This window comes from Daphnia pulex, chromosome 5, assembly GCF_021134715.1.
Source record: "Daphnia pulex isolate KAP4 chromosome 5, ASM2113471v1".
Taxonomy (NCBI): Eukaryota; Metazoa; Arthropoda; class Branchiopoda; order Diplostraca; family Daphniidae; genus Daphnia; species Daphnia pulex.
This window is the reverse complement of record NC_060021.1, coordinates 11,104,038-11,117,489: the sequence shown is the minus strand read 5'-3', so window position 1 is coordinate 11,117,489 and position 13,452 is coordinate 11,104,038. Positions and strand designations below refer to the sequence as shown.

Below are 13,452 nucleotides of genomic sequence, written 5' to 3'. Positions count from 1 at the left end.
GCGACCCTATCAGCCGTGAATCGTACTACTGTATTTCGTGACTGATTATTTCCTCACGAAAAGAGCTCGCAAAATTATCAAGTTATCCACAATTTTGCTCATTTAATTTCTTTCGTCTGTGTAAGCGATTATTTTATTGCCACCCTGGCGTAATATTTTCCACCCTGGCATTAAATTTATTGGAGAAGTTCCACGTGTAACAAAAATAAACGCTCGAGATAGGAAGGGGCAAATAAGGGTTTTCTTTTAATGTCTACAGCCAATCACAATCAAGACTTTGATTCTTACCCTCTCCCTCTTTCTTTCTCTTTCAATTCGACTTGTTTATTACCCCAACAAAGTGTTTGACCGTTTTCTTCTCTCGTCTTCCGTGCCGTTAGGTCGTGCCCTTGTTCTCTCGCCCAGACACCCAAATCAAATCAGCAGTCGTGCAATCCTTAACTTGATTATTATTTTGTTGCAGTGTGTGTGAAAACCCATCCGAAAGCGACGACTATAGACTTCCAGGGGCTTGCGATCGTTACATTGACACGTGGAGAAAATGTCGTCACACTCGTCGTCCATCAGCGAATCGTTTGAATCGAATTTTTTGATTACGTGCGGCATGTGTTTGAAGGAATATGGCGAAAATCGAGAACCCAAGTTTCTACCTTGCGCCCACACGTTCTGCCGATCATGTCTCACGGTTAGTATAAACATAGCAATAATTTGGTAATTTTCTAAAATTAACGTTTATTGTATATTGCGTAACATACAGGAAATTAAACAAAATACCGAAATCAAGTGTCCAATCTGCAGGAAGATTCATTCCTTTTCTGAAGATTTGCCAAACAATAATTACGTCGAATCCTTGATCGAATTAGACATGAAACTTGCTGATATCGAGGCTCGCGAGAAGGACAGCGTGGTTCAGTCTGTCGAACTCAAAAACGATATTCAAGCTTCCTTAGTTGTGTTGGCGGAATGTGCGCAGGATGTGGAAACGGAGATGATGGGACATCTTAGGAAGGAATTTTCCACCTCAACTCAAATTGGACAGTCACCTTTTGGTTCCAAAATCGACACTTTTCTTTCGGAATTGAGAATGCTTTTGAATAGCCCAGCCCCCGCCAGAAATCAATTGACAGCGGCCACAGAAACAGTTTGCAGTTGGTTTCAGGTAGATCGCGCTATACAGATGAGACTCATTTGAGTTTGAAATAATTTATTTATTTTTTTATTGTTGATTTAGAAACATCAAATGGACAAGAAAGACTATGCCAATTTGTTGATCGAGCTTGAATCTAGAATGATTGAAATGGAGAATCGAGAAAAAGAGTGGATTTCTCGTCATCTCAAAAGGGATATCAAGTCTTCCCTGGCGAAATTGACGAAATCAATCCACAGAGCCGAGGATGACATTATGAAGCAACTCGAAAACAACGAAACACTGGCCATGGCTAACGTCCGAAAATCCGAGTGCGATATTCACTTCCAAACTGTGTTTAAATTGGAAGGTTTATGGGAGAAACGATTGCCCATCCGTGGCGAACCTCAAGATTTTCAGTACAAAATGCAGGAGTATTTGGCGTTTGTTAATCGACATTTATTATCGGACGAAATTGTCTTCATTTGGATAGAAGTATTTTGTTTTTCTTTTGCGCTACCTTGAGTTATCAAGTTAAACCTATTTCGTTTTTTCCCTATTCATTAGCAACAATATGTCTACAAGGTTTCTCTCGAATTGTTATCAAATCGGGATCTTTTCACTGCAGCCCTGCATGAAAGTAAAGAAGGTAAGCTTTTGCTGTTGCGGAACATTACAATTCACGGACCACTTTTTAAATTTGATGTGCAGGGATAGAAGTACAAGTTGATTTGAGCAAAACTCCTTATAGAGATTTACACGAGCTTTATTCTGCTTTGATTTTTGCATTGGCCACTGCTGCTATAAATAATTCGATTGAAGGTAAATTTCCCAATTTTATGTTAATAGTTTACGTAATGTGTCTAAATATCTATATATTTTTTAAACTAGATAAAAGTGGAGATTGCAAACTGAACCATGCAATTTTGAAACGTTGGACATCTTCAATATTAAAACGGTACATTGACGAGAGTGATAGCAGCGGAATGCAACTGATATTTGTTGTACAAACTTTGGTCGCTAAGCTACAACATCCCAAAGGTGGTCACTAGCGATGGATAACGGAATTCAATATTAATTTAATTTTGAACGATTTCTCTAGGTTTGATGCAAGAAATCTTTGAGGTGCTGTGTGAAGAGGGCCTCTTGTCATGGGTTATCGATCCATCGATCGTTGCTCCATCCTCCGGCGAATCAGGTTTTCAAGGGGGAAGCAAACTTGTCGCATATTTGATTTCTGATTTGATTTCGTCGTACATGGCAGAAAAATCATTGCATGAAGACAAACTAAATGAATCTATTGATATTGAATGTATAAGTATATTATAAAAAAATGCCTAATAGCCCATATCCATGGAATATCACCATATCGATTGAATCCCCAATTTATTTCTTCTTACACGTTCCCATATTAAAAATCAAGTTCGTTTGCTAAATCATTTAACATCTATTCTAATACATATATTCCAAGTTATATTTTGTTGTTTTTTACATTTATCCAACTGGAGCTACCAAATTTTGAATTCGTTATTCAAAAATTGCCACTATGTGGCGTTACCATACCAACCCATCAGTAGGAAAACTAGACGTAGGTGGTGTAATAATATGATTATGTTGCAATTTATTTATTGCATTATGACGTAATTTTAAATTGCGATTGCCAAAACCTTAGCAATATTATATGGGTTCTTGTAGTGCACTACCTTGAAGTATGAGTTAGAAAAAAGGAATAGAAAACTTAAAAGTCGAATTGATAACATAGCATTTTGTTCTTATTTGAAGAATTAAAGGTTTCATGGTTTCACTAGTCAAAAGATTTTGCAATTTACGAAATTAAAACGTTACATAATCGAACACAAAACGTTTTGTTAACATTATTTCGAAATTCGAGCATTTTTGTGAACAATGAAAATTTCGAACAAAACACGAGCGAATCGCGAGCAAAGGATTCAAAGTGGCAACGCTGTTTCCAAGAGAGAAAAATTGAGAGAATTGAGAAGACTCCATGCTGGACGTTATTAAGCCTGCTCATGATGGTCTAGACAGAGACCCATGAGAAAAAGGAAAAATTGTTCGAGAGTTTCTTAATTACATATCAGTTTTGTCTTCATGATGTCGGGATCATCAAATATTCATTTTCTCGTGCAATCATTACCCACCACAGAAGAAGTGATATTGGATCGGTAAGTTTGTTGCCAACACATCACCTTCGTATTTCCCAATACCTACCATTTTTCGATTCCCATTTTTGTACAGGGATAATGAAAAACGTATTTCTAACGAATGTAGTATATTGAATGCAAATTTTCTTATGATTTTGCAGGCTTAAAGAACTTGCTGATAAAACCAACCGTTTTGGGCACATCAACTCTGGTTTTACCAGTGCATTACGTTCCCCTGTCCAGCAGTGTGTAGTGGGACCTTCCCATATTGTGTTTCTGCTGGAGGATGGAAGGGTGTGCAGACTTGCCTTCAATGTTTTACCGGATCGCTTAGATCTGAGCAAAAATGAAGCAAACCGGGGGAAAGATGGCAAGGGATCTGGCCCAGGTCCTAGTCGCCAGACTTGCAAAAGAGGCAGGTTGCTCAGAGCTTCCAGTCTCAGGGGTGCAAGCAACAGTGGATCTAGGGGAACAGGACTTTTGGCTTCCGGGGCAGTGGGACATGGTGTCATCATGGCTAGCTCTAGACCTGTCTTTGTCCCTGAAGAACTAGTTTCACAAGCCCAAGTTGTCCTGCAAGGAAAAAGCAGAAGCGTTATTATTCGCGAGTTGCAGAGAACCAACTTGGATGTCAATCAAGCTGTCAACAATTTGCTTTCACGTGACGATGATGAGAGTGAAGACGTTGACGATTCTCAGGATTCATACGTTCCCGAAGACTTGATTTCTCTGCTCGATCCTGGTGCAGGGCTACACTCTGACCATGCAGGGCCTTCCGTCATTATTGACGCTGACGCCATGTTCTCAGAAGACATGTTTGGTTATTCAACCATTCGCAGCCGCCCATCCGGAAATAATCGTGGAAGAAGCGTGGAAGGCGAACGAGAACGCAGCAGTGATCGAGGTAGTTGTCTTTTTATTAACAATCCTGCTTTTCATTTTTTTTTTTTATTTAATCGGGTACAACTTATGAAATATAATTGTAGCAAAATTGATTAACTGTCTCACAGGAGGTGGAGGTGGTGGTAGTGGAGCAGGGACAGGAGGAGCAGATCGTGAATCTGGGATGTTTCGTTGGCGAGATCGACATTATCTTGGACCACGTCGTTGGCTGGAAACAGCGCTTCGAGACACTTGGTACGAACGTGACCTGGATGGCAGCAAAAAGAAAGACACTCCACATCAAACACAGAGCCCTCTAGGTCTGTCAGACGAGCTTGAATTTTGGCCTGAACGAGGCTCTAGTGGTCCGTCTCCCCGTTTCACCAGCATTGCTGCAATGTATTCTGAGTTGATCGCACTTAGTACATCTGGTCAAATCCTCTCATGGAAATGGACTGACGCGGAGCCTTATCGTCACCTGGATTTCCCTCACGCTCATCACCCACGAGCTCTTACACTGGGGCTCTATGCTGAAAAAATTGTACTGCTGTCGGCATCCGTCATACGGTGCACTGTGGTAACGGAATCGGGAAAAGTAGCCAGCTGGTTAGATGAAACTGTAGCTCACGTTCCCGGTATCACAAGACTTGAACATGCTGCCCAGCACCCCTCTGAATTTCACGGCGAAAAAATCGTTTCACTCGACACCTGTTCACTCTACTCGGCTGTTCGACTAGAAAATGGAGCCATTTATTGGTGGGGCGTATTGCCACCAGGCCAACGCCGTAAACTTTGGGACAAATACCGAACCAAAGCTAAGAAGAGCCACAGCAGCTCAGCTTCCGGTTCCGATATCGTTACTGGCGCACAGGTAAATAACGAAATAGCTATTTCTTTGTTATCATTTTTTAAAGCTTATGGTTGATTTTATTCTTCAGGTGTGTATGAGAAGTAGTCCCATGTATCAAGCTGGAGCCATTGGATTCTCAATCATCGATGGTGTGCCGAAAGTCGGTCAGCTGCAAGGTTCAGCATGGAGCTGGACTGATACTTGTCGATTCCGTATCGTCCCAGGACCCCCTCCCTTGGTCCGCCTAGCTCCACCTCTTCCACCCGGAGGTAGTAGTGACAGCAAACGTGGCAATGCTGCAAGTGGAAGTAGCAGCAGTAGCAACGCCGAAACCTCTAAAACATCGAGCACTCGTGAGGCGGTTGTCGAAAAACCTGACATGCCTCCTCCTCCATCGCCAGCCAGCAGCACTTGCAGCGAAACGGGGAGCGTAGCAGGAGGCTCACAAAAGAAACACAAGAGACCAGCTCCGCGCGGCGATAGCGAAGACAAACGTGGCGACGAAGAGGAATGGGTGTTAAAAGATGTCATTTTCATCGAAGATGTTAAGAATGTGCCCATTGGCCGCGTCCTCAAGGTGGACGGCGCCTACGCTGCTGTTCGTTTTCCGTCTAACAAGGATTACAGCGGCAAGGAAGCTAAAGATTTAGTTGTGCCGGCAAATAGCGGCAGCGAAGATCCTGCTTCGCTTCTACAAGATTGCCGTTTATTGCGTAAAGACGAATTGCAGGTGAGTGACGATTGTGAATATTTGAATCCACGAAATTTCCCTAATCTAATGTTACTCTTTCTCTATTTAGGTGGTAAAATCGGGCTCATCCATCCGGATCCCTGATTGTTTCCAAAGACTCCCGCGACGAGTGACGTTGGCCGATCCCGGACAGATTTTAGCCTTCTCAGTAGACGGACAAGGTATTCACACGGTCAACAAAGTTGGCTCTCAGCTCAAGTACACAATCTACAATCTGAGCACGGGAAAAGCCGAGTATGAATCGAATATACCAACGGACTATACCTCGTTCATGGGCCTCAACGTCGGACGAAACATTGGACTCTTCAATACAGGAGATGGTGACGCCTTGACTCTGCTCCGTGATGGAAATGGCACAATCTACCCTTTGTCACGTGACTGTCTCGATTCTATTCGTGATCCGCATTTGCTGGATTTGCCACCAATGCGCTGCCTGGGTTTCGGTTCCCATTCTCTGCAAGGGGTTGGTCCTGGACAGAAGACTCAAGCCATATTACTCGTACTCGTCACCGAAAATCAATTATTAATGCCCAAGTTGCTGGCCTGCGATATCGATGGCGTTCGCCACGTCATGAACTGCTTAGAAACGTCTTCAGAAGCCTATCGCCTTTCCGGCGTCCAGAGTATCGTCAACGAACGCTGTGATGGTGGTCGAAACGTAATCCACGCCTGCGTATCCATGTGCTCACCAACTTCAAACAAAGATGCGGACGTTCAAGACGAGCGAAATGTAGCACCCGTCGCCAACTCCATCGCTGATCCTCTAGATCCCCTTCCGGTGGGTTTGAGCACTTCCTCCCGGGCTGTAAGTCTCAGAGAGATGATGAGGCGTGCTGCTGTTGCTCGACCATCGGAAAGTTCCACAGCCGATTCGGGAGTTCCCAGTAGTAGTTCCGTAGTCGAAGAAAACATTTCTATTCCGACGCTCAATTGGCCACCGGAACCGATGTCTTTGGAATCGTCCAATCACGGCGATGACGATCAAGCTGGCTCGAGCAGTGCCGGCGCATGTGGCTCCTCCAAAATGGCGGCTGCTGCCGTTTCCGACCCTGTTGAACGACGTGCCAATTCCTTGGCCGCGTTGAAGGCCATCACCGAGAGTCCAGCTCTGACCCCTCATCTACAGACACTCCTTTCCGCGCGTGACGCTCAAGGTCACACACCGTTCATGCAAGCGGTTGCCGTTCGTGCCTACCCCGCAGCATTACTTTTGCTAGATGTGGCCACTAGATTATTTCGACAGATTACAACGGAAGTGGACGCTCAGAAAAAGCTGTTGCAGAGTTTCATTTTTCCATTGGGCAAGAATGGCTGCAGCCCGGATGACTCACCGCTCCATGTTCTCTGTAGCAACGACACGTGCAGCTTCACTTGGACCGGAGCCGAACACATTAATCAGGATATCTTTGAATGCCGAACATGCGGCCTTACGGGATCCCTTTGCTGTTGTACCGAGTGCGCCCGCGTATGTCACAAGGGTCACGATTGCAAGCTCAAGCGCACATCGCCCACCGCTTATTGTGACTGCTGGGAAAAGTGTAAATGCAAGGCTTTGGTTGCCGGTAATTCATTTCAATGTTATTTCTACTAAAGTCTTTGATTATTAACTCTATATCTTGATTTGTAGGCAATCAAAAACTTCGATTCGAATTACTCTGCCGCTTGGTCCACGAGACGGATCTGGTGAACATACCCAATAGTAAAGGAGAGAACATACTGCTTTTCCTTGTACAGACAGTCGGTCGTCAGTCGGCTGAACAACGACAGTACAGACCCGCCCGTTCCCGATCAACTGGAATCGCCGCTTCGAGAAAAGTTTTAACATCTGAACTGGAACCAGATATGCCTGAACACGATCTAGAACCACCGAGATTCTCCCGAATGGCATTGGATAGACTTTTGAATGATTGGTCATCAGTTAAAGCCATGTTGCTCTCTGGCTACAAAGAGGAAACAGTTGCCGGTTCCAGTACCATCGCCGAAGATCAAGCATATCTTCAAAGCCAAAGTGGGACTACTTTATTGGACAAATTTACTCACTGCATGTTAGTCAAATGTTCGGTTGAAATGCTGGACAGCCTTTTGACTACGCTCATCGCTGAAATGGAGAACAAGACTTGGTGGTCGAGACAACAGGAAGCTCGTCTTGCTGCTAGGCGATTCGTGCGCTCGGTCGTCCGGGTCTTTGTCGTTTTTAGCGTTGAGATCGCTCCTCAGTCTGGAAAGAAGAAGAATAATGCTTCCAGTGCCAGTGTTACTTCACAGCCGTTGATGAAATGCAAGCGAGTATTCCAGGCTCTTATTAATCTGGCCATTGAAGAACTGTGCGAAGCAGCTGATGCCCTGATCGTACCCGTCCGGTTAGGTGTCGCCCGTCCAACTGTCCCATTTCCGTTGGTGACTTCCAACGCCGACGCCATTCATGGAAGCGAGGAACTCTTTTCCGTCGATCCCTTACAACCGCTAACACCCCGAGCAGCCGACGAAGAACACGCGGACGGCTCTTCTGTACCAACTGGATCGCTCGGTGCTGGTTCCAGCGCTGCAGGTGGTGGTCGTGCCACCACTCGCCGTATGGAGTCTGAAGAACTAGACACCATCGAAGGTGATGAAGGCGATGGAGAAGGTGACGGCGATGCTGAAGCGGACAATTCAGAACACGAAGATGCCGAAGGCAATGGTCGCGGCGGTGATGGAACTGGTCGACGAGAAAATGCTGGTGGTGAATCGGATATGGAGCTGGACCTCCTAGCAGAGACCGAAAGCGACTCGGATGACAACGAGCACGAACATGATAACGATAATCAGAGCACTCACACTCAGGTAGGTGTTTAAAAGTTGAGCAATGAACGGATTTTTTTCATTAAATTTTGTATTACTTTGTTTGAATATTTGTAGGACAACAATTCGGTCCAACGTAGTGTGCAGACAGGAGCTACAGCCGGTTCCGATGCGGCCATGGCATCCTTGGCGTTATTCTCTGATGATGAATCTGGCGATTCAACTGGTCAAGAAGAGGATGAATCGGACGGTGGTGAAACGGACGAACAAGATACGGAGGAATTTGCGTTCTCAGACGAACAACTGGAACGCCGCAATAATAACCCTTCGTCCGCCGTACCCGCCACTGCTGCTGCCCCTGTCCGTGGTACCTCTGGCATGGCTCCGCAATCGATGATGTGGGCCATTCGCCATCGAGAGAACAATGCCGTACGTGGCGCTGGCGCCAATGGGGCCGTCGGTAGTGGAAACGCTGTCGGTGGTTCAACCACCAATTTGATGTACTTAGAACCTACTTCTCTTCGCCGATCTGCGGCTGCTGCTGCAATTGCCGCCGCCACAGCTACACTTCCCGTGGTACCGGAACCCTTTTCCATGGCTACTACAGCAAGCGGATTAGCTCGGGCTTTTGGACTGGTCGTTCGTCAGATTGCAGACCTGCTCACGATGCTTTTGGATTATCCGGCACTTGCTCCCACCCTTTCGCGAAATTTGGACATCACCAACCAAGAGTCCATTCAGCTGCAACAATTTTTGGAATTCAGGTTGAAGCCAGTCTGGGATTGGCTGGTCAACGTCATGGACTCGACCGAAGCTCAGCTACGCTTTGGAGTAGCTTTATCCAACGCTTCTACACCGAACGGAACACCTTCAAACCATATTACTTTGTATGGAAGAACACCGCTGTCAAGGTATTGATTTTTTTTTATTTCCCCCCCCCCCCCGTTCCGATTTATGAGTATCTAATTCATTTTACTTTGGTTAGAATGGTTACTGCTAGTTCAGTTTTACCTTCCTCTCGAACGGCCGCATCTTCAAGTTCGGCAGCCTCTGCACTGGCTGGTTCGGGAGCTGCACCTGGAACTTACGACGGCCGTAGAGGACAGGCTGGTGGTGCTGGCGGAGAACGGGGCAACGAAGTGCCGGATCCCTTGACGGGAAGGCGCGAATTTTTGAATTACTGCCTTTCACTTATGCGGGCTCACAATGGCGAGCATTCCGACACCCTGCCCGTTATTGACGTCTCGTCATTGAAGCACATTGCCTATGTGTTCGATGCCCTTATTTATTACATGCGGTCGGGAAATGAATCCAACCCGTACGGTGATAATGGTAGTGGTGAAGAGTACATCGCTGACATGTTCAACGAACCGGTAAGATAACATTGAGTCTTAATGAATTCATTGTAGTTTTTTTTTCACATTTTCTAAAATTACAAAATGGGATTTATAGGACGAAAACGAAAATGCTGATATGGATGAAGAAACCGGGGGAGCCATGGACACTGAATCTGTTGGTGGCGAAGAAGAAGCTGTAGTCCGGCAAAGTGGTCGCAAGCATCCATTCTTCCGTCGCTCCGAGTCGACGTTGTGTTTGGGATGCCCACAGCCGGATCCGTTTGCTCTACCGATGATTGAAGCGTTGCCTCTGGCGGACCAACCGCATCTTCTGCAACCATCTGCTCGCCGCGAAGAACTTTTTGGCGCTCCTCGCCAACCCATCACGATCCAGCCATCAGGAAATCATCCACCTGGCTCGACCAATCCTCTTGAAGTTATACCTACTCGTTTAGGACTGTCTACAAGGACACCGGAGGTACAAACGGATCCAGCTCAAGCTCCAGTTCCCCCTCTAGTGGCGACCCCATTGAATCCACAACAACCAACACTTCCTCCACTTCATTCAACTTCTGAAGTCATCCAGGAAACTCCTCAGAATTTGTCTTTGAAAGATTCGGAATTCGCTGAAGTGATTGAAGTAGCCCGTGTCAGTCCAAGTGTGGCCAGCAGCGTCATTGTGTCACCCCGACGGGCTGCTGCCACTGCTCAGAGCGTTATCGTTCGGACTGGCACTGTGAGAGACAATGCCCCTGCAGGCACAAGTACCGCAGGCAGTACTCCGTCTACCGTACCGAGAGAGAAAACGGAAGAAACGGCACCATCCGCTTCTAGCTTTTGGATGGGTAAAAATTCCACTCCGAATGTGAGCCAGTTAATTTCAAGCGATTTGCTGTTGGGGCGCTGGAGATTGACATTAGACTTGTTTGGTCGCGTTTTTATTGACGATGTCGGAACGGAAGCTGGATCGGTCATTGCTGAGCTCGGTGGATTCCCAGTCAAAGAAGCTCGTTTCCGTCGCGAAATGGAGCGCCTGAGGAACATGCAGCAGCGTGACTTGACACTGTTTAAAATGGATCGTGAACGCGGAATGCTCATTACGCAGACATTCAAGGAACTCAATACGCAATACAACACCCATTGCAGACGTGCAACGGCCACGCAACCTCCATTGGCCGTTAGTAGAGTTAAAGTGACGTTCAAAGACGAGCCAGGCGAAGGATCTGGAGTAGCCCGCAGCTTCTATACAGCCATTGCTGAAGCCATTCTCTCGCAAGAAAAATTGCCAAATCTGGACGCTGCCCAAGTTGGAGCTGGATCAAAAGCTTCTCAGTCTCAATCAGGAATTGTAATAATTTGTTTGTTTATCTTCATTGTATTTGTCATCTGATTTTCAGCTTGCTTGGGATTATTAATGAGTTAATTTATTGTACAGGCACGTCGTCGAAATCGCAGCTCCATCTCAGGAGATCAGTCACGACGTCACGGTCCACCCCGTCTGTCACAAGTTCGCGATGCTCGTCTTCGGACCTTGAACTATGATGCCCGTCCTTTCCAACCCGATGGCGAAATTCCTACCACCAACAACGATCACCTCTCACCACACGTAATTCAGTTGGGAGAAAGACTGTATCCTCGAGTGGCCGCTCTAAGACCCACCCTGGCTGCCAAAATTACCGGCATGCTTTTGGAACTCTCACCTGCTCAATTGCTTATGCTTTTGGCGTCAGAAGACTCGTTAGAACAAAGGGTCAACGAAGCCGTCGCCGTCATTCTAGGTAAGAATTCAGAGAAAGAAACTTAAATGTCTTAGACGTGATATTAACTACATGTTTTTCTCACATCAGGTCAAAGTCAGTTAGCACAAGGCAGAGAGCTTTCGTCGGAAGCCATTTTGGAAATGGATCTTCTCTTCAATCTTGGCAGCAGGAAAAACCCCACCACCGCCACAGCTGGAACGTCGACCGGTTCTGACGCTGACGATGGTGTCGAGGAAGACGATACGGCTCCGCTCTTCTATTGCCCTGGCAAACAAGGTTTCTACAGTCCTCGTCAAGGCAAAGCTTCTACCGAGCGCCTCAACGCATTCCGTAACGTTGGTCGCCTGATGGGCCTGTGTCTCCTCCAGAACGAATTGTGCCCTATTGCATTGAATCGTCACGTCCTCAAGGCAATCCTTGGTCGTCCCATCCGGTTCCATGATCTGGCCTTTTTCGATCCCGTTGTTTATGAATCCTTCCGTCAGCTTGTCGTTGATGCCGAAACAAAAGATCTTAGTGGATTGGATTTGACATTCAGCATTGACCTGAGCCCTGACGAAGGATCGGGATTTGTGGAGCTGATTCCTGGTGGAAAAGACATAGAAGTCACCTCTCAGAACATTCACAGCTATGTGAGGCGTTACGCTCAATACCGAATGGTTAGGACGCAAGCCAAAGCCATGGAGTCTATTCGTTTGGGCATTTTCGACGTGTTGCCTCAAAATGCCTTGGAAGGATTAACATCCGAGGATCTGCGACTTCTACTGAACGGCACAGGCGAGATCCGTGTACAGACGCTCATTTCGTATACAAGTTTCAACGACGAATCTGGAGAGCCGCCCGAGCGTCTGTTGCGCTTTAAACGCTGGCTCTGGTCTATCGTCGAGAAGATGACGACTCAAGAGCGACAAGACCTAGTCTACTTTTGGACGGGATCGCCGGCATTGCCTGCCTCCGAGGAAGGTTTCCAGCCCATGCCAACGGTGACCATTCGTCCAGCCGATGATGTCCATCTACCTACGGCGAATACTTGCATTTCGAGACTTTACGTTCCGCTGTACTCCTCGAGGACGATCTTGCGTAACAAACTTCTCCTAGCCATTCGTACTAAAAATTTTGGTTTTGTCTAGATGACAGTACCATTAGAGATAAAAACACAACCCAACAACTAAACAAAAACAATTACATATGGAACTTAGCGGAGTATTTTTCCGACTCTCATTGTTCAATATCTTTTTCTTCCCTATTATGGCCCCCCTCTAAATTCTTTTTTTCTTATCGAATTTTACACACAAATTTCAGAATTTAAAAAATTGAAATCATTTGTTTCAAGCTAAACAAAATTCTTCATTCGTTGCTATTTCAAACCTCGGTGACACAGTTATCGATATAACACGAAACACCTTGGAAGTGTCCATAAATTGAAAGTATAAACACCAGATTTGTGAAAAAAAATCAAGGATGAAACCCAAATGTTAGGGGAACAAACCTTGTAATGTAAACGTTCTTTGAAATAATTTTCACTTCCTTTTTTTTCATTAAATTTTGTTTTTCATTCCATTTTTTTTTTTTCAATTTAAATCGTCCCATATCTTTTTCTATCTTTTGCTGAAGAGAGTGATAGATGACGATGATTCTTCATCTTTTGTTTGTCATATGTGGAAATAAGAATACACGGATCTGACGGTTGAATGCAATTCCAATTCAGTTAAAAAAAATGTCATCTTTTAGTGTCAAATTGCCTTTGCAGACGTGAAGCGTGCAAATTCCAGGTATGCCATTTCTAGCATCAACTTTGATTTG

The 13,452-nt window shown here is 45.6% G+C and overlaps 2 protein-coding genes across 3 annotated transcripts; both read left to right on the top strand.

Moving 5' to 3' along the window:
• Position 1: 1 nt before the first annotated feature.
• On the top strand, positions 2-2,600 carry LOC124194704. The gene is made up of 7 exons (XM_046589002.1): positions 2-685; positions 758-1,159; positions 1,232-1,621; positions 1,694-1,775; positions 1,838-1,948; positions 2,018-2,167; positions 2,229-2,600. Exons 1-7 carry the CDS (start codon positions 542-544, stop codon positions 2,453-2,455), a joined length of 1,506 nt encoding a protein of 501 aa, XP_046444958.1. The 5' UTR covers positions 2-541; the 3' UTR covers positions 2,456-2,600.
• Positions 2,601-3,097: 497 nt separating this feature from the next.
• LOC124194699 (E3 ubiquitin-protein ligase UBR5-like) lies at positions 3,098-13,341 on the top strand. 2 transcript variants are annotated; one of them, XM_046588993.1, is made up of 11 exons: positions 3,098-3,309; positions 3,450-4,192; positions 4,299-5,041; positions 5,109-5,750; positions 5,821-7,333; positions 7,399-8,594; positions 8,670-9,463; positions 9,538-9,925; positions 10,005-11,237; positions 11,325-11,667; positions 11,737-13,341. In XM_046588993.1, exons 1-11 carry the CDS (start codon positions 3,236-3,238, stop codon positions 12,777-12,779), a joined length of 8,712 nt encoding a protein of 2,903 aa, XP_046444949.1. In that variant the 5' UTR covers positions 3,098-3,235; the 3' UTR covers positions 12,780-13,341. The 2 variants fall into 2 exon arrangements, with proteins under 2 accessions (XP_046444949.1, XP_046444948.1); XM_046588992.1 differs by having other exon boundaries at positions 4,275-5,041.
• The last annotated feature ends 111 nt before the right edge of the window (positions 13,342-13,452 follow it).

What these genes read in the sequence shown, in the direction of transcription:
- LOC124194704 (XM_046589002.1), top strand. Translation starts at nt 542, where the DNA reads ATGTCGTCACACTCGTCGTCCATCAGCGAATCGTTTGAATCGAATTTT. An exon ending in TTGTCTTCATTTGGATAGAA is followed by an intron (nt 1,622 to 1,693) that starts GTATTTTGTTTT and finishes CCTATTCATTAG; the next exon opens with CAACAATATGTCTACAAGGT. An exon ending in TATAAATAATTCGATTGAAG is followed by an intron (nt 1,949 to 2,017) that starts GTAAATTTCCCA and finishes TTTTTAAACTAG; the next exon opens with ATAAAAGTGGAGATTGCAAA.
- LOC124194699 (XM_046588992.1), top strand. Translation starts at nt 3,236, where the DNA reads ATGATGTCGGGATCATCAAATATTCATTTTCTCGTGCAATCATTACCC. An exon ending in GAAGAAGTGATATTGGATCG is followed by an intron (nt 3,310 to 3,449) that starts GTAAGTTTGTTG and finishes ATGATTTTGCAG; the next exon opens with GCTTAAAGAACTTGCTGATA. An exon ending in ATATCGTTACTGGCGCACAG is followed by an intron (nt 5,042 to 5,108) that starts GTAAATAACGAA and finishes TTTATTCTTCAG; the next exon opens with GTGTGTATGAGAAGTAGTCC.